General features: G+C 65.7%; 3 protein-coding genes across 3 annotated transcripts; all 3 read left to right on the forward strand.

Annotated features, from left to right (window-relative positions):
* The first annotated feature begins 569 nt into the window (after nt 1–569).
* Nucleotides 570–5,097, forward strand: LOC134154297 (carboxy-terminal kinesin 2-like). The gene is made up of 14 exons (XM_062601048.1): nt 570–700; nt 1,159–1,203; nt 1,308–1,517; nt 1,617–1,794; nt 1,881–2,048; nt 2,140–2,268; nt 2,434–2,550; nt 2,804–2,977; nt 3,712–3,879; nt 4,167–4,305; nt 4,384–4,523; nt 4,640–4,713; nt 4,820–4,895; nt 4,968–5,097. Exons 1-14 carry the CDS (start codon nt 570–572, stop codon nt 5,010–5,012), a joined length of 1,794 nt encoding a protein of 597 aa, XP_062457032.1. The 3' UTR covers nt 5,013–5,097.
* Nucleotides 5,098–6,677: 1,580 nt separating this feature from the next.
* Nucleotides 6,678–15,512, forward strand: DAXX (death domain associated protein). Its single transcript, XM_062601049.1, has 8 exons — nt 6,678–7,103; nt 10,421–10,673; nt 11,724–12,564; nt 12,694–12,920; nt 12,993–13,200; nt 13,298–13,835; nt 13,968–14,154; nt 15,317–15,512. The coding sequence occupies exons 1-8, from the start codon at nt 6,925–6,927 to the stop codon at nt 15,374–15,376; spliced, it is 2,493 nt and encodes an 830-aa protein (XP_062457033.1). The 5' UTR covers nt 6,678–6,924; the 3' UTR covers nt 15,377–15,512.
* Nucleotides 15,513–18,359: 2,847 nt separating this feature from the next.
* On the forward strand, nt 18,360–21,859 carry LOC134154299 (zinc finger and BTB domain-containing protein 22-like). Its single transcript, XM_062601050.1, is given in 2 exon segments — nt 18,360–21,404; nt 21,406–21,859. Coding segments are annotated over 2 exon segments (1,647 nt in total). The 5' UTR covers nt 18,360–20,126; the 3' UTR covers nt 21,775–21,859.
* Nucleotides 21,860–24,458: the final 2,599 nt, after the last annotated feature.

A 24,458-nucleotide genomic window follows, 5' to 3' on the forward strand; every position in this document is an offset into this window, starting at 1 on the left:
GCCCCCGTCCTGCCCCACAGCCGCCCCCTCCCCTCACTGCCCCACAACTGCCCCACAACCGCCCCCGTCCTGCCCCACAGCTGCCCCCTCCCCTCATTGCCCCACAACTGCCCCACAACCGCCCCCGTCCTGCCCCACAACCGCCCCCTCCCCTTACTGCCCCACAACTGCCCCACAACCGGCCCCGTCCTGCCCCACAGCCGCCCCCTCCCCTCGCTGCCCCTCAGACCCAGCCCCGCCCCTCGCCCCGCCCCCCGGCCGCGGCCCCGCCCCCTCCACGGCCGTTGGTCCTTCTGCGCAGGCGCGCGAGGAGGGGCGGGGGGGGGGAAGGAAGGCGGGGGAGGATCACGTGGGATGCCGAGCGCGGGGTGGGGATTGGCCCGGGGCGGCGCGGCGAAACGGGAAAGGATTGGCGGAGGTGGGCGGGGAGGGGGTGAGCGGGGAGAGGCGGCGATTGGCGGAGAGAGGCGGGAGAGGCGGCGATTGGCGGGGAGAGGCGGCCAATGGGAGCGCGCGGCCGGGCGGTTTGAACGCGCGGGGCGGGCGGCGCGCGCAGAAGCTCTGAGGCGATGGCGGCGACCGCGGCGATGGCGGCGCTCGGCGGCGATGGCGGCGGCGGCGCGGCCTGTCCCGCCTCCCCGTGCGCCCCGCCCGGGGCAAACGAGCGGCGGGCGAGGCGCAGCCGGCGGCGCCCGAGCAGGTAGCGCCCGGCCCCGCTCACCCGTTGCTCACCCGCCGTTACCGCTTCCCTCACGGTTTCCCGCCTTCTGTCGCCTCACAGAAACGGGCCCGACCCGCCGGCCCCGGCCGGCCCCGCGCTGCCGCTCCGCCCGCCGCTGCCGCCGCCTGCCGCGCCCCGTTACGGCCTCTGCCCGCACCGCCCGCGCCAGGTAGGGCCGGCAGCGGGTGCGGTCGCCCACCGGGTGGGTTGTCGCCGCAGTGATTTCGGGGAGCGGCGAGGAGATGCTGCTGGTCCCAGTTCCTTACTGGTCTGAGACTGGGAGGGGACACGTTTGGGGTGGAGGGGGCCCAGCTTGCTGCCACCCGGTCTAAACCGGGAGAGAGCGACCTGGAGGGCGCTTTGGGCCGTGGGGCTGGTGCTGGCGTCTCCGTCACCCTGTTTTCCCCCCACCCTCCCCAAACTCCGTGCACCCGCAGGAGCTCCGCGGAGGGCGATGTCGGCCGTGGCGGCACCCAGGACGGGTAAGGGGAGGCGACCCCCCGCGCACGTCCCCGCGGGATGGGGGACGCTGCCGGCGCCGTGTGCTGCGACGGTTTGTTTCTTCCCCCTTCCTCTCTCCCCGCAGTGGCCGTGGCCTCCGTGCCCGCCGGAAGAAACGGGCCGCTTGGGACCTCAAGGGCCAAGTGAGCGACATGCGGGTGGCGTTGAGCAGCGCCAAGGAGAAGGCGCGGAGCCTGGCCGGGGAGAACCAGCAGCTCCAGAAGCGGCTGGAGACGCTGGAGCAGCAGCTGCGGGAGCAGGAGCAGCGCGGCGGCGCCCTGGAGGAACGCGTCGGGTGGGTGAGCGCCCCGGGAACCGCGGCGGGCGGCCACCCACCCACCCACCCGCCCGCCTGCCCGCTGCAGCCTCACCACCGTCGCCCCTCTCTCCGCAGCGCCCTCGGCTCCGAGCTGCTCGCCTGCCAGGAGCAGGCGCGCCAGCAGCTCCGTGAGCTGACGGAGCTCTCCGGGCGGAAGCAGGAGCTGGAGCGGCAGCTGGAGCAGAGCACCCGGAGCGTCGGCGAGCTGGAGGCAGCCAAGCGGGATCTCACCGCCCTGCTGGAAAGCAGAGAGGTGGGAAGCGTGTGGGACACCCGGGGGGAGAGGGGGAAACCGAGGCACGAGGAGTTGCCCTACGGTCTCCCCTCGCCCCGGCGCAGGCCAAGCTGCAGCTGACGGAGGAGACGCTGGCGCGGCGGGAGCGGGAGGCGGAGGAGCTGCGGGAGCGGGCGGACGCCCAGCAGCGCAGCCTGCGGCAGCAGGACGAGCGGCTCCACGGCCTGGAGATGGAGCGCCGGCGGCTCCACAACCTCGTGCAGGAGCTCAAGGTTGGGCAGAAAAATCCCTTCCCCGAGGAAGGGCGAAAACGCCGGGAGCGACCCGCCCCGGCAGCCCCTTCCTCTCCCGCCTCTTCCCCAGGGCAACATCCGAGTGTTTTGCCGCGTGCGACCGCTGCTGGAGTCGGAAAAGGAGACGCAGAAGGGCCTGGAGCACCTGCACTTCTCGCCGCAGGACAACAAGGCCCTGGCGCTCTCCCGGGCGGAAGAGGTGAGCGGGCCGAGGCCGAAAACGCTCCTCCGAGTTCAAATCCGGCGCCGTTTCCGTGAGCGGAGGAGCCCCTTTTCCGGGCCGATCCGGCATCCTCTGCTCCACCTCCTCTCCCTTTTTTTTTTTTTTTTTTGTTTTGTTTCTTTTTTCCCCAACCTGCCGCAGTCTCACACGGGGCGCGACCGCAAGGGCGACGTCAAGTACGACTTCAGCTTCGACCGCGTCTTCCCGCCCGCCTGCTCGCAGCAGGAGGTGTTCGAGGAGATCGCGCTGCTGGTGCAGGTAAATTAGGAATAAATTAGGAATAAATTAGGAATAAATTAGGAATAAATTAGGAATAAATTAGGAATAAATTAGGAATAAATTAGGAATAAATTAGGAATAAATTAGGAATAAATTAGGAATAAATTAGGAATAAATTAGGAATAAATTAGGAATAAATTAGGAATAAATTAGGAATAAATTAGGAATAAAAATGCCGACTGGGGCGGGGGGTGGCGACGTTCCGCCTCGCGTTTCCCGGCTCTTCCCGCAGTCGGCTCTCGACGGCTACCACGTCTGCATCTTCGCTTACGGCCAGACGGGCAGCGGCAAGACTTACACCATGGAAGGGCCGGACGTGCTGGATCCCGAGACGTGCGGCATGATCCCCCGGGCGGTGCGGCAGGTCTTCCGGGGCGCCGAGGAGCTGGCGGCGAAGGGCTGGCAAGTGCGTGAAACCCCCCTTTCTCCTTCCTTCCTTTTCCCTGCCTCCTGCCTCTTTTTTCCCCCCTGCCTCTTTTTTCCCCCCTGCCTCTTTTTTCCCCCCTGCCTCTTTTTTCCCCCCTGCCTCTTTTTTCCCCCCTGCCTCTTTTTTCCCCCCTGCCTCTTTTTTCCCCCCTGCCTCTTTTTTCCCCCCTGCCTCTTTTTTCCCCCCTGCCTCTTTTTTCCCCCCTGCCTCTTTTTTCCCCCCTGCCTCTTTTTTCCCCCCTGCCTCTTTTTTCCCCCCTGCCTCTTTTTTCCCCCCTGCCTCTTTTTTCCCCCCTGCCTCTTTTTTCCCCCCTGCCTCTTTTTTCCCCCCTGCCTCTTTTTTCCCCCCTGCCTCTTTTTTCCCCCCTGCCTCTTTTTTCCCCCCTGCCTCTTTTTTCCCCCCTGCCTCTTTTTTCCCCCCTGCCTCTTTTTTCCCCCCTGCCTCTTTTTTCCCCCCTGCCTCTTTTTTCCCCCCTGCCTCTTTTTTCCCCCCTGCCTCTTTTTTCCCCCCTGCCTCTTTTTTCCCCCCTGCCTCTTTTTTCCCCCCTGCCTCTTTTTTCCCCCCTGCCTCTTTTTTCCCCCCTGCCTCTTTTTTCCCCCCTGCCTCTTTTTTCCCCCCTGCCTCTTTTTTCCCCCCTGCCTCTTTTTTCCCCCACAACCTCACAGCCCGTTTCTTTTCCCCCTTTCCCCCGCCCCCCGTTTTGACCCTCGCAGTACCGCTTCACCGCCAGCTTCCTGGAGATCTACAACGAGTCGCTGCGCGACCTGCTGGTGGGGCGGCCCGAGCGGCCCGCCGAGCTGGAGATCCGCCGCGTCAGCTCGGCCAGCGAGGAGCTGCACGTGCCCAACCTGCGCTGCGTGCCCGTGGCCTCCGAGCAGGAGGTGAGAGGTGCCGCCCGCTGCCGCGCCCCCCCCCCTTCAGTCCCGGGTTTTATTGATGGATTTATTATTTATTTTTTTAATTTAAAAACTGAGGAAAAAGGAAAGATTTAAGGGAGGTCACGTTCGGTTCGGAAATGAAGCCGCGGGGCGGCAGCGCCCGGCTGCTTTTTCATCTCTAGGGGGGGAAAAAAAAAAAGGTGTTTGGAAAGTGGAAAATTCTTTTTTTTTCCCCCTTTTTTGTGGGGTGTAAGCGGAGTTTCGGGGGGGGGGGGGGTGTTGCCCGCCAGGTGCTCGAGCTGCTGCAGACGGCCAAGGCCAACCGCTCGGTGGCCAAGACGAGCCTCAACGACCGCTCGTCGCGGAGCCACAGCGTCTTCCAGCTGCGCCTGGAGGGCGCCAACGCCAGCCGCGACCTGCGCTGCAGCTGTAAGCGAGGAGGGGGGGCGGCGACGGCGGTGACACGCCGGCGGTGACACCGTGACGCCGCCTCGCCTCTGCCCGCAGCCGTGCTGAGCCTCGTGGACCTGGCGGGCAGCGAGCGCCTGGACAAGTCGCTGTCGCGGGGCGAGCGGCTGCGCGAGACGCAAGCCATCAACGCCAGCCTCTCGGCGCTGGGGCTCGTCATCATGGCGCTCTCCAACAAGGTGCGTTTCTAGTGTGTGTGCGTGGGGGGGAGCTGTTGGGGGACCCACGGAGTTTGGGTGGGGGGGGGGCAGCCGCCGTGGGGCGCCCCTCACTTCCCTCCCTGTCTCGCCCGCAGGAGCCCCACATCCCCTACCGCAACAGCAAACTCACCTACCTGCTGCAAAACTCGCTGGGGGGCAGCGCCAAGATGTGAGCGAAGGGGCTGGGTGGGGTGGGGTGGGGTGGGGTGGGGGGCACCCTAGGGCCCCCCTCAACACCCACTCACCCCCCCCACCCACCCCCCCACCCCAACCAGGCTCATGTTCGTCAACATCTCGCCGCTGGAGGAGAATTTCGCCGAATCGCTCAATTCCCTCCGTTTCGCCAGCAAGGTGGGTCGGGGTTGGGGGGGGGGGGGGCACAAGGTTTTGGGGGGGCCCCTCGTGACGCCGCTGTCGTTGCAGGTGAACGAGTGCGTGGTGGGCACGGCCCACGCCAACAGGAAATAGCTCCCCCTCCCCCCCGCCGTGGGGGCCCCACTCGCGCCTTTTCTACCGTGGATTTTAGACGCGCACAATAAAGGTTACCCGCGCACGGGGGGCTCGGCTGCTGCCACTGCGCATGCGCCGCAAGGGGGGCGGGGCGGGGAGCGTGCAAAATGGCGGCGCCCACTGGAGCTCGGCGCTCTGCCTCGCGTCTCGCTGCCTGGAGCGGAACGTGGCGCCGCCCACAGCTTGGGGGGAGCGTGGCAGGAAGAGACGCCGCGGACCCGGATGAGGCGCTGCGCGCTGATTGGCCGCGCCTCCTGCTCTGTACGGCATCATGGCGGCGCCCGGTTTGTACGGTCACAGGGAGTTCGGCTTCTCCCGCGCCCGGCGGGGATAAGCGGGGGAGGCTGAAGGAAATGGCGGGTGGGGAGCGACGGCGCCGGACCAGCCGGTTAACGGGAGACGGCGGGGGCTGAACCGCGGCTTCCGGGCGGAAACGTCGCCCGCTGCGTATGAGAGGGAGATGCACGAGTGGGCGCCGCCATGCTGCCGTACGCGGCCAATCAGCGTGCGGCGCCTCATCCGGGGCTTTGCCCCCGACCTTGCGCCGCCATTTCCCCGCCGAGGAGCACGTGACCAGCGCAGCAGCCTCCCCTTTCCCCTTTTACCTCAACTCGCTCTTAAATCATTACTTATTTTTACGGGAAAAACTGCTGTTTGTTATTTTTTTTTCCCTCGCCGTTCGCAGCTACACCGTTAATCCCCTTACTCAGCCACAGCCCCCGCACGCCTTGTCCAATTTAAATCCGCTTCAGGTCTCAGCGGCCGCGTGCCGACGGCGTTCCTCCCCGTTGCGGCCGCGAAGACGGGCTCGGGATCGAGCCTCGGGCCTGCGAGGCTGCTTAATTTACTCCTGGTTAATTTACTCCTGCTGGTGCCCACAGCAGCACGTACTTTCCTTTAAAGAAAGCACTTTCCTTTCCATACTTTCCTTTAAAGCACTACGTTCCTTTAAAGAAATCACCCAGATTTATCCCCAAATAGGATCTTGTAACACAACCTCATCTCCAAGATGCCCATAGCGTTTTTTTTTTAAACAAGAATTTGTACAGTTGTGGGTGTGAAACGACACAACTGCTTCTCTCTCGGTTTCTTGTTTCTGTCACGAGAGGGAGAAAAACCTTGGGGGTGGGGGGAAGAGCTAAATAATCACTGAGGAGCAATTTTTTTTAAAGCACGAGAATGAGCGGAAAGGCAGGGAATTTTCCTGCTTTTAGGTGTTTTATTTTGCGGCAAAGGAGCTGCCTCCAAGACCGGCCGTTGGACGTAAAATTTAACTTTTTTTCTTCTGTTTAAACGTTATTCTATCGCCTACTGCTGACGTTAGAGGGGCTGAACCGAGTCCTGGATAATTATTTCCTCATCCCAGGACCGTGATACCGCTGTTTAGCTGAAACACGCTGAAATCCGCGAGAATTCGCGTAATTTCCCATTTTTCAGGCGTTGGGGGAGTGTCCGGCCTCGGCGCCGCCAATGCGCATGCGCTCGGGAACGCGGGGGTGGGGGGGTGGTGCGGGCCTACCGGCCACCGTAGTGCTCCGCGCGCATGCGCCCTGTCCGCACCTCCGCGACGCCATCTTCTCGCAGCCGCTTCACGCTACTGCGCCTGCGCTCTCGTCGGCGGGGGCAGCGCGGCCCAGCCCCGGTACCGGGCTCGGCCCCGCTGCCCCCGCCTGCCTCCCCCTCCCCTCCCTGCGGGGCGGCGGGCGCTGCGTGGCCGCGCCGCGGGAGTCACGCGCTCTCACGGCGGGGAAGGGCGTGGCGGGCGGCCGCTCGCCGCCGCCGTCGCCGCCGCCGGCTACGGGCGCCGTTCGCCGCGCACCAACATGGCGGCGCCGGGGGCGGGAGACAGGAGAAGCCGCGGAGGACCCGGATGCGGCGCCGCGCTCTGATTGGCCGCCGGCCCCGCCCGCCGCGCTTTGCCTTGTACGGTAACATGGCGGCGCCCGCTCGGACGGCCCCACCGGGACCGACTTCCGGTGCTGCGCAGTACGGCGCGGACGGCGGCTCGGTGTGGCGGCGCTCGGGCGCCGGAACGGCACCAGGAGGCGGGTGAGCGGCGGCGGCGGCGGCGGCGGGGGCGGGGCCGCGCGCCGGAGGGGGGGGGTGGAAGGGAGGGAGGGGCCGTTGGGGGCGTTGGCGGCGGGGGCGGGGCCGCAGGGGGGGGGGCGCAGGCGCCGGTAGGGGCGGTGGGGCCGCGGCGGGGGGGGGGGGAGGGGGGCGGGGCACCGGGGGGGCACCGGGAGGGGGGGGCGGGTACCGGGAGGGGAGGGGGGAGGCACCGGGAGGGGGGGGCGGGGCACCGGGCCGGGGGAGGGCGGGGGGGACTTGGAGGGGGGGGGGAAAGGGGTAGAGATGCCGGTTTGGGGCTAAATAGGGGGGATTTGGGGTAAATTGGGGGGAGGGACACGGAATTGGGGGGGGAACAGGGGGGTTTGGGGGTGAAATAGGGCGATTTGGGGGTGAAATACAGAGATTTGGGGGTGAAATACAGAGATTTAGGGGTGAAATACAGAGGTCCGGGGTGAAATAGGGAGATTTGGGGTGAAGTACAGAGATCTGGGGGTGAAGTAGGGGGTTTGGGGTGAAATAGGGAGGTTTGGGGGTGAGGTAGGGGGATTTGGGGTGAAGTAGGGGCATTTGGGGTGAAATAGAGGGATCTGGGGGTGAAATAGGGAGGTTTGGGGGTGAAATACAGAGATCTGGGGGTGAAATGGGGGTGAAATAGGGAGATTTAAGGTGAAATTGAGGGGTTTGGGGGTGAAATGGGGGATTTGGGGTGAAGTGGGAGGGGGTTGGGGGTGAAATAGGGGCATTTTGAGGTGAAATAGGGGGATCTGGGGGTGAAATAGAGAGATTTGGGGTGAAATAGGGATGTTTGGGGGTGAAATAGGGGGATCTGGGGGTGAAATGGGGGTGAAATAGGGAGATTTAAGGTGAAATTGAGAGGTTTGGGGTGAAATGGGGGATTTGGGGTGAAGTAGGGGGGTTTGGGGGTGAAATAGGGGCATTTGGGGGTGAAATAGGGGGATCTGGGGGTGAAATAGAGAGATTTGGGGTGAAATAGGGATGTTTGGGGGTGAAATAGGGGGATCTGGGGGTGAAATGGGGGTGAAATAGGGAGATTTAAGGTGAAATAGGTTTGGGGTGAAATGGGGGATTTGGGGTGAAGTAGGGGGGTTTGGGGGTGAAATAGGGGCATTTGGGGGTGAAATAGGGGGATCTGGGGGTGAAATAGAGAGATTTGGGGTGAAATAGGGATGTTTGGGGGTGAAATAGGGGGATCTGGGGGTGAAATGGGGGTGAAATAGGGAGATTTGAGGTGAAATAGGGAGGTTTGGGGGTGAAATGGGAGATTTGGGGTGAAGTGGGGGGTTGGGGGTGAAATAGGGGGATCTGGGGGTGAAATAGAGAGATTTGGGGTGAAATAGGGATGTTTGGGGGTGAAATAGGGGGATCTGGGGGTGAAATGGGGGTGAAATAGGGAGATTGGAGGTGAAATAGGGAGGTTTGGGGGTGAAATGGGAGATTTGGGGTGAAGTGGGGTGTTTGGGGATGAAATAGGGGGATCTGGGGGTGAAATAGGAGGCTTGGGGGTGAAATAGGGATGTTTGGGGGTGAAATAGGGGGATCTGGGGGTGAAATAGGGAGATTTGAGGTAAAATAGGTCTGGGGGTGAAATGGGGGATTTGGGGTGAAGTAGGGGTGTTTGGGGTGAAATGGGATCTGGGGGTGAAATGGGGGGCTTGGGGTGAAATACAGAGATTTGGGGGTGAAATAGGGGGATCTGAGGGTGAAAGTGGAGGTTTGGGGGTAAAATAAGGAGATTTGAGGTAAAATAGGGAGGTTTGGGGTGAAATAGGGGATTTGGGGGTGAAATAGGGAGGTTTGGGGTGAAATAGGGGGGTTTGGGGTGAAGCAGGGGGATTGGGGGTGAAATAGGGGTGTTTGGGGATGAAATAGAGAGATTTAGGGGTGAAATAAGGGGTTTGGGGTGAAATAGGGGGTTTGGGGGTGAAGTAGGGGAGGTTGGGGTGAAACAAGGGAGATTGGGGGTGAAATACGGAGATTTGGGGTGAAATGAGGGCTTGGGGGTGAAATGGGTTTGGGGTGAAATAGGGGGGTTTGGGGGTAAATCGGGCATGGCGGGTGCTGGTTTTAGGGGGAAAATAGGGGGATTTGGGGCGAATTGGGAAATGAGGATGTTGTTTTGGGGGAAGTCAGGAGATTTGGGGTGAAGTGGGTGGTGGGGGTGCTGTTTTGGGAGCAGATAGGGGGATTTTGGTCAAATTGGGGGTGGGGATACTCTTTTGAGGGAGAACTAGGGGGATTTGGGGATAAATCGGGTTGGGGATACCATTTTGGGGGGGAAATTGGGAGATTTGGGTCAAAGGAGGGGAGTGGAGAGACTCTTTGGGGGACAAATAGGGGGATTTGGGGTAAATCAGGGGGCGAGAACACTGCTTTGGGGGGAAATAAGGAGGTTTAGGGTAAATCAAGGGTTGGGGATACTATTTTGGGGGGAAATAGCGGGTTTGGGGTTAAACTTGGGGGGTGGAGATACTTTTTTGGGAGGAATAGGAGGATCTGGAGTGCATCGGGGGGTGGGCGTACTTGCTTGGGGGGGAATAAGGGGATTGGGGATAAATCGGCAGAGCAGGATACTGTTTTGGGGAAAAACAAGAGGATTTGGGGTGCATCAAAGAGTGGAGTTACTGTTTTGGGAGCAAATTGGAAGATTTAGGGTAAATTAGAGGAGAAACGTATGCTAAATTTGGGGCTGAATAGGGAAGTTTGGGCAAATAAAGGGAGTAAGAATACTGAATTTGGGGAGAAATGAGGGATTTAGAGTAAATTGGGGGGTGAGAATACTGATTTAGAGAGTAAACAAGGGGATTTGGGGTAAATATGGGCTGTGCGGATACAGATTTGAGGATAAATAGGGCGATTTGGGGCAAATAAAGGCGATGAGGATACCGATTTGGGGGTAAACAAGAGGATTTGGGGGTAAAGCAGGGTTACGGGGGCACCGATTTGGGGGTAAAGAGGAGAATTTGGGCGTAAAGCAGGGTTACGGGGGCACCGATTTGGGGGTAAAGAGGAGAATTTGGGCGTAAAGCAGGGTTGCGGGGCAGCGATTTGGGGGTAAAGGGAGTATTTGGGGTTAATCAGGCTCGCGAGGGCACCGATTTGGGGATAAAGAAGGGCAATTGGGGGTAAATCGGGAGGGTGGCGATGGGAAACCGGGGGACACGGGGTGCGGCGGGGGGGGGGTCGGGGCGCGGGGCGGAGCGGGTGCTGCCCCCCTCGTTTTGTGGTTTTTTAATTTTTACTATTTTTTTCTCTTTTTCCCGCCCCGTTTCCCGCAGGAGCACCCGCGGCCCGTCGCCCGCCCTGGGATGCGCCGCTGAGCCGGCGGCCATGGCGGCGGCGGCGGCGCCCGGCGGCGTCATCGTCCTGGACGACGAGGAGGACGGGGCCGCGGCGCGGCCGCCCGCCGCCCCCCGGCCCAACGGCGCCGCGCCGGCGAGTCCCCCCCCGGCGCCGGCGCCGCCGCAGCCGCCGACCCCCGGCAGAGCCGGCGGCAGCTACAAGGCGGAGAACGAGCGGCTCTTCGCCGAGGTGAGGGACCGAGCCGCCGCGCCGGGCACGTGGCACCCTGCCCGGGGACGTGTCACCCTGCCCAGGACGTGTCACCCTGCCCAGGAGCCCGTCACCCTCCCCAGGGACGTGTCACCCTGCCTAGGATGTGTCACCCTCCCTGGGGACGTGGCACCCTGCCCAGGAGCCCGTCACCCTCCCCAGGGACATGTCACCCTGCCCAGGACATGTCACCCTGCCCAGGATGTGTCACCCTGCCTGGAGCCCATCACCCTCCCCAGGGGACATGTCACCCTGCCTGGAGCCTGTCACCCTCCCCAGGGACATGTCACCCTGCCCAGGAGCCCGTCACCCTCCCCAGGGACATGTCACCCTGCCGAGGACATGGCACCCTGCCCAGGATGTGTTACCCTGCCTGGAGCCTGTCACCCTCCCTGGGGACGTGTCACCCTGCCCGGGGACGCGTCACCCTTTCTAGAGCCCATTGCCCTCCCCAGGGACATGTCACCCTGCCCGGGGACATGTCACCCTGCCCAGAGCCCATTGCCCTCCCCAGGGACATGTCACCCTCCCTGGGGACATGTCACCTTTTCTAGAACCCATCACTCTCCCTAGGGACACGTCACCCTGCCCAGAACATGTCACCTTTCCCAAGACATGTCACCCTCTCCAGGCACACGTCACCCTGCCTGGAACACGTCACCCTCCCCACGACCTATCACCCTCCCCGGGGACATGTCACCCTGCCCAGAACATATCACCCTCCCTAGGGATTTGTCACCCTCCCCGGGGACGTGTCACCCTCCCCAGCGCCCGTCACCCTCCCTGGGGCTGCGTCACCCTCCCTAGGGATCTGTCACCCTCCCTGGGGACGTGTCACCCTCCCCGGCGCCCATCACCCTCCCCGGGGCTGCGTCACCCTCCCCAACACCCTCCCCAGGGATTTGTCACCCTCCCCGGGGACATGTGTGTGTCCCCCCCCCCCCTCCTCCCGCCGCCACGCGCCCCAGATCCGCCTTCCGGGGGCCGCCCGTGCCCCGAATTCCTCTCCCGCCCTCTCGTCTCCCGCAGTTCCTGGCTCTCTGCACCCGCCTGACGGAGGAGCACCCGGAGGTGATCCCCTTCCTCTCGGGCCGCCACCAAAAAGCCAGCGCCGAGTTCCTGGCCTCGGCCGAGCTGCGCAACGTGCTGAGCCGGTGCCTGAGCCGCGTGCGCGCCCGCCGCAACAAGGTCTACGTCTACATCAACGAGCTCTGCACCGTGCTCAAGGCGCACACGCTGCGGCGCAAGGTGCCGCTGGCCGCCGCGCCGGCCGCCGCCGCCGCGTCGCCGCCCGCCGATGCCGGAGCCGATGCCGGCGGCGGCGCCGTGGCGGCGCCGGAGGCGGAAACAGCCGGCGGCCGCTCGGTTCCTTTGTCCGGCGGCGGGTCCAAACGTCAGATCCGTTACCTGGAGAACCTGCTGCGCGTCTACATGGGGGAAATCCGGCGGCTGCAGGAACGCGAGCTGGATCTGGCCGAGCTGGACAGCGAGGATTCGACGTACCTGCAGGAAAGTCGCCTCAAGCGGAAAATGATGCGGATCTTCCAGCGCCTCTGCCAGCTCAAGCAGTGCAGCAGCCTCACGGGCCGCGTCATCGAGCAGCGCATCGCCTACCGCGGCACCCGCTACCCGGAGGTCAACCGTCGCATCGAGCGGTTCATCAACCGCCCCGAGGCTTTCCCGGATTACGCCGACATCCTCAAGGTGATCCAAAAAGCCAGCGCCCGTCACAGCTTGGGGTTGGCCCGCCGGCAGATGGAGAGCATGGCGCAGGACGCCTTCCGCGAGGTGGGCAACCGCCTGCAGGAACGCCGCCACCTCGACCTCGTCTACAATTTCGGCAGCCACCTCACCGATCAGTACCGGCCCGGTGAGCGGCGGGTGCTGGGCGGACGGCGGTCGGAGGGGTTGGGGGGAATTTTTTGGGGTTTTTTTTTGTTTTTTTTTTTTCCGCCCTTTCCGAGCGTCCGCCGTCGTTTTCGTTTGCTCCGGAGCGCAGGAACGGATCCGGCCCTGTTGGACCCCGAGCTGGCCAAGCGGCTACGCAAGAACCGCGCCGTGGCGTTGACCCGGCTCGACGACGTCATCTCGCGTTACGCCCAGCTGCAGGACGAGAGCGAGGAAGAGGAGCGCGGGCGCAAGCGGGCCGCTCGGCGCCGCGCCGCCGCCGATGATGCCGACGCCGCCGGCGCCGCCGCCGGCTCCGGTTCCCCCGCGGCGGCGGAGGTGAGCGCGGGGCAGAACGGCGGCGGCGGTGGGGCGCGAACGTCCCGCTCTGACGCCGCCGGCTCCCCGCAGAGCGGCGCGGGGAAAAGCCGCCAAGACGACGACGAAGACGACGAGGACGACGAGGAGGAGGAGGAAGAGGAGGACTCGGAAGAGGAGGACGACGAAGACGACGACTCCACGGACGCCGAGGCGGAGCTGCCGCCGGGCCGGGCGGCGGCGGGGACCGAGGAGGAGGAGCGGCAGGAAGACGGCGCCGGCGAGGCCACCGCGGCGCAGGGTGGGTAACGCGGCTCCCGGACGCCGGGGCCCCTCCGTCCTGGCCCCACAGGTCCCCATCCCGCCCCACGGGCCCCGCTTAGCTCCTCTCCGCGCAGGCACCGGCGAGCCGCCGCCGGAGCCGCGGTTGGCGGCCGCCGAGGAGCCGCGGGGCGACGGGCGACCTGCCGAAGAGGAGGAGGAGGAAGAGGAGGAAGAGGCGGCGAGGGCGAAGGAAGCTGCCGGCCAGAGCCCCGCGCACGAGCTCTTCGTCCTGGAGATCGAGACGCTGCCGCTGGAGCCCGGCGAGACGCCGCCGCCTTCGCCGCAGGCGCCCGGCGGCTCCGAAGCCACCCCCAAAGCGGCTCCGGCGTCGCCGGAGCCGTCGGAGGCCACGCCGTTGGCTCCCCCCTCGCCGGAGGCAGTGTCCTCCCGGACTGTCACCGCCGCCGCGGCGGCGGAGCGGCCGGAGCGAGCGGAGGAGCGCTGCGCGCTCCGCGTCCGGCCGGCTGCCAAACGGAAGCGTCCGACCGCCGTCGCTTCCCGACCTTTGGAAAACGGCGCCGGGGGAACCATCAGCTCCACCAGTTTCAACGGCAGCGTCGTCGCGACGCCCGGGCGGAAACGCCGCAGGCTGGAGCCGGCCTCCGGCGCCGGGTAACGTAGCGGGAAGCGAGGAGGGGGGGGGTGGTGGAAAAAACGGGATGGACGGGGAAAACGGACGGGTGGGAAAACCGGCGGCGCCGGGTTCTGCCCCCGCCGCCGCCCCCCATTCCCCCCTCCCCGCAGCCCCTGCGTCGAGGTGCACAGCGTGGGCTCCGAGGAGGAGGAGGAGGAGGAGGAGGAGGCCGAAGGCGGCTCGGGGCCGCCGCGGCCCAGCCCGCTGCCGGACTCGACGCGCGCCGACTCGCCCGGCCAGGGCTTGGTGAGCAGCTCGCAGGGCAGCCCCCGGCGCCTGCCCCCCAAGGCCTGCAAGGTGAGCCCGGCGGGGGGGCACCCGGCACCCATGGGTGGGGGGTGAGGGGGCTGCGTTCTGCCCCCGGGGGGGGGGGGGGGGGGCAATCGCACACCAGGGGGGTCCCTATCTTGCCCCACGGGTCCTTTCCTGCCCCACAGGTCCCAAATCTACCCCAAGGGGGTCCCCGTCCTGCCCCACGGGTCCCTGTCCTGCCCTAGGGGTCCCAAATCTACCCCAGGGGGGGAGGGGTCCCCATCCTGCCCCACAGGTCCCTATCCTGCCCCATGGGTCCTAAATCTACCTTGAGGGGGTCCCCGTCCTGCCCCGGGGGGATCCCCATCCCGCCCCACAGGTCCCCGTGCTGCCCCGGGGGTCCCCATCCTGCCCCATAGGTCCCAAATCAGCCCCGGGGCGTCCCCGTCCTGCCCCACAGGTCCCTATCCTGCCCCATGGGTCCTAAATCTACCCCGGGGGGGTCCCCGTCCTACCCCGGGGGGTCCCCGTCCTGCCCCACGGGTCCCCGTCCTGCCCCACAGGTCCCCGTCCTGCCCCAGGGGGGTCCCCGTCCTGCCCCACGGGTCCCCATCCTGCCCCATAGGTCCCAAATCAGCCCCCGGGGGTCCCCATCCTGCCCCACGGGTCCCCGTCCCATGGGGGGTCCCGGGGCTCCCCATCCTGCCTCATGCCCTCCTGGGGGGGGTCCCTGTCCCCCCACCCGAGGGTCCCTGTCCTGCTTTGTCCCACTGGGGGGGGGGCTTGTCGTGCTCCAGGGGGTCCCCGGTGCCCCCCCGGTGTCCCCATCCTGGTCCCCTCAGTGTCCCCCTGGTGTCCCGGTCCTGGTGTCCCCCCGGTGTCCCCGTCCCCGGTGTCCCCGTCCCAGTGTCCCCGTCCCCTGGTGTCCCTGTGCCCCCAGTGTCCCCGTCCCAGTGTCCCCCCCCGTGTCCCCATCCCCGGTGTCCCTGGTGTCCCCGTCCCGGTGTCCCCATCCCCGATGTCCCCGGTGTCCCCGTCCCCCCCGGTGTCCCCATCCCCGGTGTCCCCGCCCCGGTGTCCCCCCCGTGTCCCCCCAGTGTCCCCGTCCCCGGTGTCCCCGGGGTCCCCCCGGTGTCCCCGGTGTCCCTGTCCCCCCGGGGTCCCCCCCGGTGCCCCCCGCTGACGCCGCCCCCCCCCCCCCCCCCAGACCAGCGTGGCGACGCAGTGCGACCCCGAGGAGATCATCGTGCTCTCGGACTCGGACTAGCCCCGCCCCCCTCAGACCCCGCCCTCTCCTCGGACTGGCCCCGCCCACTCCTCGGACTGGCCCCGCCCCCGCCCCCCCCCCCCCGCACAGGGACCGCCCCGCCCCGCACCCAATAAAGCTCCGTTTTGTTACTGCGCCCGCCGCGCGCGGCGCTGTCCCTTTAAGGGGGGGGGAGGGGCGGGGCTTAAGGGGGAAGCGCGCGCGGCGGCTGCGCGGCGGCGCGCTGGCCCCGCCCCCCCGCCCCTTTAAGGAGGGGAGGGGGCGGGGCCGAGGGGGAGGGGGCGGGGCCGGGGCGGGGGAGCGGCAAGATGGCGGCGGCGGCGCCCTGAGCCCCCGAGCGGCAGCGCGGGGTGAGCGGGGCGGGGGCGGCCGTGGGGCGCGGGGGGGCGGGGCCTGGGGGCGCGGGGGGCGGGGCCGGGGGAGGGGGGGCGGGGGGCCGGAGGGGGGCGGGGGCGGCCAGGGGCTGCGGGGGCGGGGAGGGGGGGGCAGGGGGATGGGGGGAGGTGTAGGGAAGTGGGGGGGCGGGGGGGATCTATGGGGGCTATAGGGGGTGCTTGGGGCAGGTGGGGGGCCTATAGGGGCTATGGGGGTGCATGGGGCAGGTGGGGGGGCTATAGGGGCTATGGGGGTGCATAGGGGCAGGTGGGGGGCTATAGGGGGTGCATGGGGCAGGTGGGGGGGCTATGGGGGCTATGGGGGTGCATAGGGGCAGGTGGGGGGCCAATAGGGGGTGCATGGGGCAGGTGGGGGGCTATAGGGGCTATGGGGGTGCATGGGGCAGGTGGGGGGGCTATAGGGGCTATGGGGGTGCATAGGGGCAGGTGGGGGGCTATAGGGGGTGCATGGGGCAGGTGGGGGGGCTATGGGGGTGCATAGGGGCAGGTGGGGGGCCAATAGGGGGTGCATGGGGCAGGTGGGGGGCTATAGGGGCTATGGGGGTGCATAGGGGCAGGTGGGGGGCCTATAGGGGGTGCATGGGGCAGGTGCGGGGGCTATAGGGGCTATGGGGGTGCATGGGGGCAGGTGGGGGGCCTATAGGGGGTGCATGGGGCAGGTGGGGGGCTATGGGGGTGCATGGGGCAGGTGGGGGGGCTATAGGGGGTGCATAGGGGCAGGTGGGGGGCCAATAGGGGGTGCATGGGGCAGGTGGGGGGCTATAGGGGCTATGGGGGTGCATAGGGGCAGGTGGGGGGCTATGGGGGTGCATGGGGCAGGTGGGGGGGCTATAGGGGGTGAATAGGGTAGTTGGGGGTTATAGGGGCTATGGGGGTGCATGGGCAGGGCCGGGGGCTATAGGGGTACATGGGGCAGATGGGGGGATATGGGGGCTATGGGGGTGTATGGGGTAGGTGCGGGGGCTATAGGGGCTGCATGGGGCAGGTGGGGGGCAATGGGGGTGCATAGGGGCAGATGGGGGGCTATAGGGGCTATGGGGGTTCATGGAGCAGGTGGGGGACTATGGGGGTGCATGGGGGCAGGAGTGTGGGCTATAGGGGCTATAACGGGCGTATGGGGCGGGTGCATGGGGCATGGGGATCTATGGGGGTGCATGGGGCAGATGCGGGGGTGTAGGGGCTATGGGGGTGCATAGGGGCAGATGTAGGGGTTATAGGGGGTGTATGGGGGGCTGTGGGGGTGCCTAGGGGCAGGTGTGTGGGTATAGGGACTATAGCGGTGTATAGGTGCAGGTGTAGGAGCTATAGGGGGTGCATGGGACATGGGGGTGCATGGGGCAGGTGTGGGGGTATAGGGGCTATGGGGGTACATAGGCAGAGGTGCAGGAGCTATAGGGGGTGCATGGGGAAGGTGTGGGAGTATAGGGGGTGCATGGGGCAGGTGGGGGGCTGTGGGGGTGCATGGGGCAGGGGTGGGAGTATAGGGGCTATGGGGGTGCATGGGGCAGGTGGGGGGCTGTGGGCGTGCATAGAAGCAGGTATGGGGGCTATAGGGACTATGGGGGTGCATGGGGGCAGGTGTGCGGGCATAGGGGTGCATAGGGGCAGGTGTAGGGGCTATAGGGGGTGCATGGGACAGGTGTAGGGGTATAGGGGCTGTGGGGGTGCATGGGGCAGGTGTGGGGGTATAGGGGCTGTGGGGGTGCATAGGCGCAGGTGTGGGACTATAGGGGGTGCATGGGGCAGGTGTGGGGGTATAGGGGCTGTGGGGGTGCATAGGCGCAGGTGTAGGGGTATAGGGGGTGCGTAGGGGCAGGTATTGGGGCTATAGGGGTTGTGGGGGTGCATAAGGGCAGGTGCATAGGGTGTGGGATCTATAGGGGCTATGTGGGTGCAGAGGGGCAGGTGCATGGGGGCTATAGGGGGTTATCAGGGGTGGGGGGGCAGGTGTAGGGCTGGGGATGTGCCGGGGCAGCGGCTATAGGGGAGGCAGCATGGGAGATCTATAGGGTGCACTTAGGCTGTGGGGCAGGTATGAGGTGGGGGGAAGTGTTATGGGGCAGGGGCTCTAAGGTGGGGGGTGTAGGAGCTATAGGGGTTGTATAGGTTGTGGGGTGGGGGGCATATAGGCAGTGGCTAGGGCTGTGGGGGAGGTATAGGGAAGCTATACGCGGTTATTGGGGGCCTATGGGGAAGGAGCAGTGGGGGTGGCGGTGCATAAGGGCAGGGGGCTATAGGGGCTGTGCGGGGGCTATAGGGGCAGGGGCTATGGGTGGTTATTGGGGGTCGATGGGGCAGAGGCTATAGGGGATGGAGAGTGTATAGGGCAGGGGGCTATAGGGGCAGGGGCTATAGGGGGTCATTGGGGGTTGATAGGGGCAGAGGCTATAGGGGATGGGGGGTGTATAGGGCAGGGGGCTATGGGGGCTATAGGGGCAGGGGCTATGGGGGGTCATTGGGGGTTGATAGGGGCAGAGGCTATAGGGGATGGAGGATGTATAGGGCAGGGGGCTATAGGGGGTGTGTATGGGGCAGGCGCGTAGGGCCGGGGGGGGCTATAGGTGGTGCATATGGGGCACATAGGGGGAGGAGTTTAGGGCGTTTTCCCAGGATTTGGGGCAGTTAAGGGTTTTTTCACCCCATTTTGGGCAGAGTTTAGGGTATTTTCCCACCATTTTGGGGTAGAATTAAGGGCATTTTCATGTTTTTGCGCCATTTTGGGCAGAGTTTAGGGTATTTTCCCACCATTTTTGGGTAGAATTAAGGGTAGTTCCATGTTTTTGCCCCATTTTGGGCAGAGTTTAGGGTATTTTCCCACCATTTTGGGGTAGAATTAAGGGTAGTTCCATGTTTTTGCCCCATTTTGGGTAGAGTTTAGGGTATTTTCCCACGATTTTGGGGTAGAATTAAGGGTATTTTCATGTTTTTGCCCCATTTTGGGCAGAGTTTAGAGTATTTTCCCACAATTTCAGGGTAGAATTAAGGGCATTTTCCCAGGATTTGGGGTAGTTAAAGATCTTTTTATGCTATTTGGGGCAGAATTAAGGGCATTTTTGCTCCATTTGGGGCAGATTTGAGGTTTTTTCCCCAGGGATTTTGAGCAGTTAAAGGTATTTTCATGCCATTTTGGGCAGAGTTAAAGGTCTTTTCATGCCATTTGGGGCCAAGTTTGGGGCATTTTTATATTTTTGCTCCATTTTGGGCAGAGTTGGAATTTTTTCCCAGGATTTTGGGCAGAGTTAAGGGTCTTTTCATGCCGTTTTGGGCAGAATTAAGAGCGTTTTCCCAGGATTTTAGGCAGTTAAGGGTCTTTCCGTGCCGTTTTGGACAGAATTGAGGGCGTTTTCCCAGGATTTTGGACAGTTGGGTTTTTTTTCATGCCATTTTGGGCAGAGTTAAGGATGTTTTCACATCATTTGGAGCAGAGTTAGGGGCATTTCAGCATTTTTGCTCCATTTTGGGCAGAGTTAAGGGTCTTTCCATGCCGTTTTGGGGAGAGTTAAGGGTCTTTCCATGCCATTTTGGGCAGAATTAAGAGCGTTTTCCCAGGATTTTAGGCAGTTAAAGGTCTTTCCATGCCATTTTGGGGAGAGTTAAGGGTTTTTCCATGCCATTTTGGGCAGAATTAAGGGCTTTTTCCCAGGATTTTAGGCAGTTAAGGGTCTTTCCATGCCGTTTTGGGCAGAGTTAAGGGCATTTTCCCAGGATTTTAGGCAGTTAAGGGTCTTTCCATGCCGTTCTGGGCAGAGCTAAGGGTCTTTCCATGCCATTTTGGGCAGAATTAAGAGCATTTTCCCAGGTTTTTAGGCAGTTAAGGGTCTTTCCATGCCGTTTTGGGCAGAGTTAATGGTCTTTCCATGCCATTTTGGGCAGAATTAAGAGCGTTTTCCCAGGATTTTAGGCAGTTAAGGGTCTTTCCATGCCATTTTGGGCAGAATTAAGGGCTTTTTCCCAGGATTTTAGGCAGTTAAGGGTCTTTCCATGCCATTTTGGGCAGAGCTAAGGGTCTTTCCATGCCATTTTGGGCAGAATTAAGAGCATTTTCCCAGGATTTTAGGCAGTTAAGGGTCTTTCCATGCCGTTTGGGGCAGAGTTAAGGGTCTTTCCACGTGATTTGGGGCAGAGCCAGGGGCGTTTGGGCGTTTCCGCTCCGTTTCGGGCGGCAGATCCAGGGGCGTTTTCGCTCCGTTCAGGGCCGTTTGCCGGCGGCGGGGGGCGGCGGGGGGCAGAGTTGAGGTCGTTCTCCCGCCGGCCGGTTGGCCGGTCGGTCGGTCGGTCGGTCCGTCGGCCGGTCGCCCTCCGCGGCGCCCGCTCTGACCGCCGCCGGCAGGAGCCGCCCGGCCCGGGCCGGCGCCATGGAGGCGCCGTGCGGCGCCGTGGTGCACGTGGACTTCCCGGAGATCACCAGCGCCTTGTTGGCCAACCTCAACCAGCAGCGGGTAGAGGGCAAACTCTGCGACATCTCCATCCACGTCCAAGGCCGCGTCTTCCGGGCCCACCGGGCCGTGTTGGCCGCCTCGTCTCCCTACTTCCACGACCAGGTGCTCCTCAAGAACATGACGTCCATCGTCCTGCCCGGCGTCATGGATCCGGGCGCTTTCGAGACGGTTTTGGGTGCCGCCTACACCGGTCGCCTCACCATGGCCTCCGACGAGATCGTCAACTTCCTCACGGTGGGCAGCGTCCTCCAGATGTGGCACATCGTGGACAAGTGCACGGAGCTGCTCAAGGAAGGGCGGGCGGCGCCGGCGGGCGGCGCCGGCCCTCCCTCCTCCTCCTCCTCCTCGTCGTCCTCTTCGTCGTCGTCGTCCTCTTCGTCGTCGTCCTCCTCCTCCTCCTCGTCCTCCTCGGCGCGGGCGCACTCGAGCCGCGCCAGCGAGAACCAGTCGCCCAGCAGCAGCAACTACTTCAGCCCCCGCGAGACGGGCGACGGCGCCGAGCCCGGCACCAAATACGCGCCGCGGGGACCGCCGGGACCCGCCGACCGCGACGCCTCCGAGGGTGCCGACGACGACCGCGACGTCGGCGTCTTCCGGGCGGACAAAACCCCTCCGGCGGCGGGACGACGGCGCCCGGCGGTTAAGTTCGGTCCGGAGGTGGACGACGACGAAGACGACGACGGCGGCGGCGGCGGCGGAGGCCCCCGGCGCCCGCTCTACGTGCGGCCCAGCATCATGCCGCAGAAGCAGTGGGTCTACGTGAAGAAGGAGTGGCTCCAGGAGGACCTGGTGCTCACCTGCGAGGAGGACGAGGAGCCGGCGGAGACGGGGGGCGGCCGCGGCGAGGCGCCGCTCAGCATCAGCGACGTGCGTACGCTCAGCGGGCCGCCGCCGGGCGCCAAGCTGGAGGAGCAGGTCAACTTCTGCGAGTCTTCGGAGGACTTGGCGGCTCCCTACGAAGCTCTGGAGGAGGCGCCGGCGGGAGCTTTCGGCCCTCGCTCGGCCCTCCTGCCCATGGACATGCAGGGCAACCAGATCTTGGTGTTCCCGCCGCAGGCGCCCGTGGAGCACGGCGCCGTGCAGCTGGCCGCCGGCTCGGGCGACGGCAACAAGATCTTCATGTGCCACTGCGGCAAGGCCTTCTCGCACAAGAGCATGCGCGACCGGCACGTCAACATGCACCTCAACCTGCGGTCCTTTCGACTGCCCCGTGTGCAACAAGAAGTTCAAGATGAAGCACCACCTCACCGAGCACATGAAGACCCACACGGGCCTCAAGCCCTACCAGTGCGACGTCTGCGCCAAGAAGTTCATGTGGCGCGACAGCTTCATGCGTCACAAGGGTCACTGCGAGCGGCGGCATCGCTTGGCCGTCGCCGGCCCCGGCGTTGGCCCGGCGTTGGCCAAGAAGGAGCACGGGTTGGTGGCACCCGATGGGGACTGGGGCAGCCTGCGGGAAGCCGCCGCCGCTGTTGCTGGTGCTGGTGGTGGCACTGGTGGTGCTGGTGGTGGTGCTGGTGGTGGCTCCTCGCCCCGGGCCGAGCTGGCTTTCGGCAAGATGTGAGGTCGCTCCAGCGCCCGTGTCTCCTTCCCGGGCCGGACGCCTGGGCCCCAACTCGGACGCCTGGGCCCCAACTCGGACGCCTGGGCCCCAACCCGGACGCCTGGGCCCCTCCAGTTCTTTTACCCCCCGGATGCCGGCGGTTCACGATGACGACGGCGGCGCCGAGCCGGGAGCTCGTCCCCGAGTCTCTCTCTCCATCCGTGTCCCCCCCCCCGCGCGCCGTGTCCAAGGCGCTTCGGTACGAACGGCCCGGATGCCTGGGCCCTTCTCGTTGGCTTGGTGCCCCGGATGCTTCCACACCCCCACCCCGTCTCTGCCTCGGATGCCTGGGCCCCCTGGATGCCTCCTTCCTCCCCCCCCCCCCCACCTGCAAGCTGCCCGAGTCCCCGGACGCCTGGGCCCTTGGCTGCACCCCCCCCCCCCCCCCCGGACCGGATGCCTGGGCCCCCGGACGCCTGGGCCCTCGGCTGCCTCTGCTCCTCAGCTGCCTGAGTCCCCGGATGCCTGGGCCCTTGCTTGCCCCCTCCCCTGGACGCCTGGGCCCCTGGATGCACTGCCACCCCCCCCAGCCCCGGACACCTGGGCCCACCGGACACCTGGGCCCTCGGCTGCCTCACCCCCCCCCCCCCAGCTGCCTGAGTCCCCGGACGCCTGGGCCCCTGGATGCCCCCTTCCCCGGACACCTGGGTGCCCGGACGCCTGGGCCCCTGGATGCCCCCTCCCCTGGACATCTGGGTCCCCGGACACCTGGGCCCCTGGATGCCGCTTCCCCGGACGCCTGGGTCCCCAGGCACTGCCCGGACACCTGCCCCCCCGCCCCCGGACACCTGGGCCCTCGTTTGCCTCCACCCCTCAGTTGCCTGAGTCCCCGGACGCCTGGGCCCCTGGATGCCCCTCCTTCGGACGCCTGCCCCCCCCCATCCCCGGACGCCTGGGCCCCTGTGTATGTCACTTGGGGGGGGGGAGGGGGAGATGAGGCCTCTCTTCCCACCCCCCCCCCCCCCCCCCCCCCCCGCTCGGTCCGTTTTGTAATTTGAGTCTATTCGTGGGTTTTTTAACGTCTATAAATATTTACTGGTCCGATGAGCCCCGGCGCGGCTCCTCCTTGGGGGGGGGGGGGGGGGAGCGGGGCGGGGGGGGTTCGGCCGCGCTCGGCTCCACTCGATCCTTTTCGGCTCCGCTCGGCTCTGCTCGGCCTTTTTCGGCCCCGTTCGGCTCCGCTGGGTCCCGTTCGGCTCCTCTCGGCCTTTTCCGGCCCCGCTCGGCCCCACTCGGCCCCGTTCGGCCCCATTCGGCTCCGCTCGGCCCCGTTCGGCTCCGCTCGGCCCCGTTCGGCTCCGCTCGGCTCCTCTCGGCCTTTTTTCGGCCCCGTTCGGCTCCGCTCGGCTCCTCTCGGCCTTTTTCGGCCCCGTTCGGCTCCGCTCGGCTCCTCTCGGCCTTTTTCGGCCCCGTTCGGCTCCGCTCGGCTCCTCTCGGCCTTTCCCGGCCCCCCGCTCGGGCGCCGGCGGCGAAGCGAAAGCGAAAGTGAAAGCGAAAGCGGCGATGGCGGCTCGCGGGGCGCTGCGGCTGCGGCTGCTGCTGGCCGGTGAGAGCGGGGGGGGGGGGGGGGGGGAACCCGGGGGGGGGGGGGACACCGGGGAGGGGGTCGTGGGGGGGGGTCGCTGCCCCCCCCTCCACCCCCCTCGGTGCTGACGCGCTGCCCCCCCCCCCTCCCCCCCCCCCCCCCGCAGCGCTGCTGCTGCCGCCGCCCCCCCCCGCCGCCCCCTCCCCGCTCCGCTGCGACCTGCTGCCGGCGGGGGGGGGCGGGGGGGGGACGCTGCTGCCGGGGGGGGGGGGGCGGCGCCGCGCCCCGCCCTGCTCCGCCTCGGCGGCGACAGCGGCGACAGCGACAGCGGCGCCGCGCCCGAGCTCGCGCTCGTCTTGGACGTCTCCGGTACGTGGTGCCCCCCCCCCCCCACCCTGGGGGGGTCACCTGGGTCCCCCCCCTCGGGAGGTCACCTGTCCCCCCCCCCCCCCCCCAGGACTCTTGTCACCTCCCTCCCCCCTCCCCCCGGGGGTCACCTGGGTCCCCCCCCCCCCGGGACTCTTGTCACCTCCCTTCCCCCCCCGGGGGTCACCTGGGTCCCCCCCCCCAGGACTCTTGTCACCTCCCTCCCCCCCCCCCCCGGGGTCACCTGGTGTCGTCCCCCCCGGGACTCTTGTCACCTTCCCCCCCGCCCATGGGTCCCCATCCTTCACCCATAGGTGCCAGCTATGAGGGTCACCCCCCAACATGAGTGCTCCAGCCCTGCCCCATGGGTGTCACCCCCCCATCCTCCCCCCCATGGGTGCCCCCCCACACCCTCCCATAGGTGCCATCCCTGGGGGTCACCCCCCCCATCTTCCCCCCCCATGGGTGCCCCCCCCCCACACCCTCCCATAGGTGCCATCCCTGGGGGTCACCCCCCCCATCTTCCCCCCCCCATGGGTGCCCCCCCCCCACACTCTCCCATAGGTGCCATCCCTGGGGGTCACCCCCCCATCTTCCCCCCCCATGGGTGCCCCCCCACATCCTCCCATAGGTGCCATCCCTGGGGGTCACCCCCCCCATCTTCCCCCCCCATGGGTGCCCCCCCACTTCTCCCATAGGTGCCATCCCTGGGGGTCACCCCCCCATCTTCCCCCCCCATGGGTGCCCCCCCACA

The sequence above is a fragment of the Rhea pennata genome, unplaced genomic scaffold (assembly GCF_028389875.1).
Source record: "Rhea pennata isolate bPtePen1 unplaced genomic scaffold, bPtePen1.pri scaffold_203, whole genome shotgun sequence".
In the NCBI taxonomy this organism is placed as follows: domain Eukaryota; kingdom Metazoa; phylum Chordata; class Aves; order Rheiformes; family Rheidae; genus Rhea; species Rhea pennata.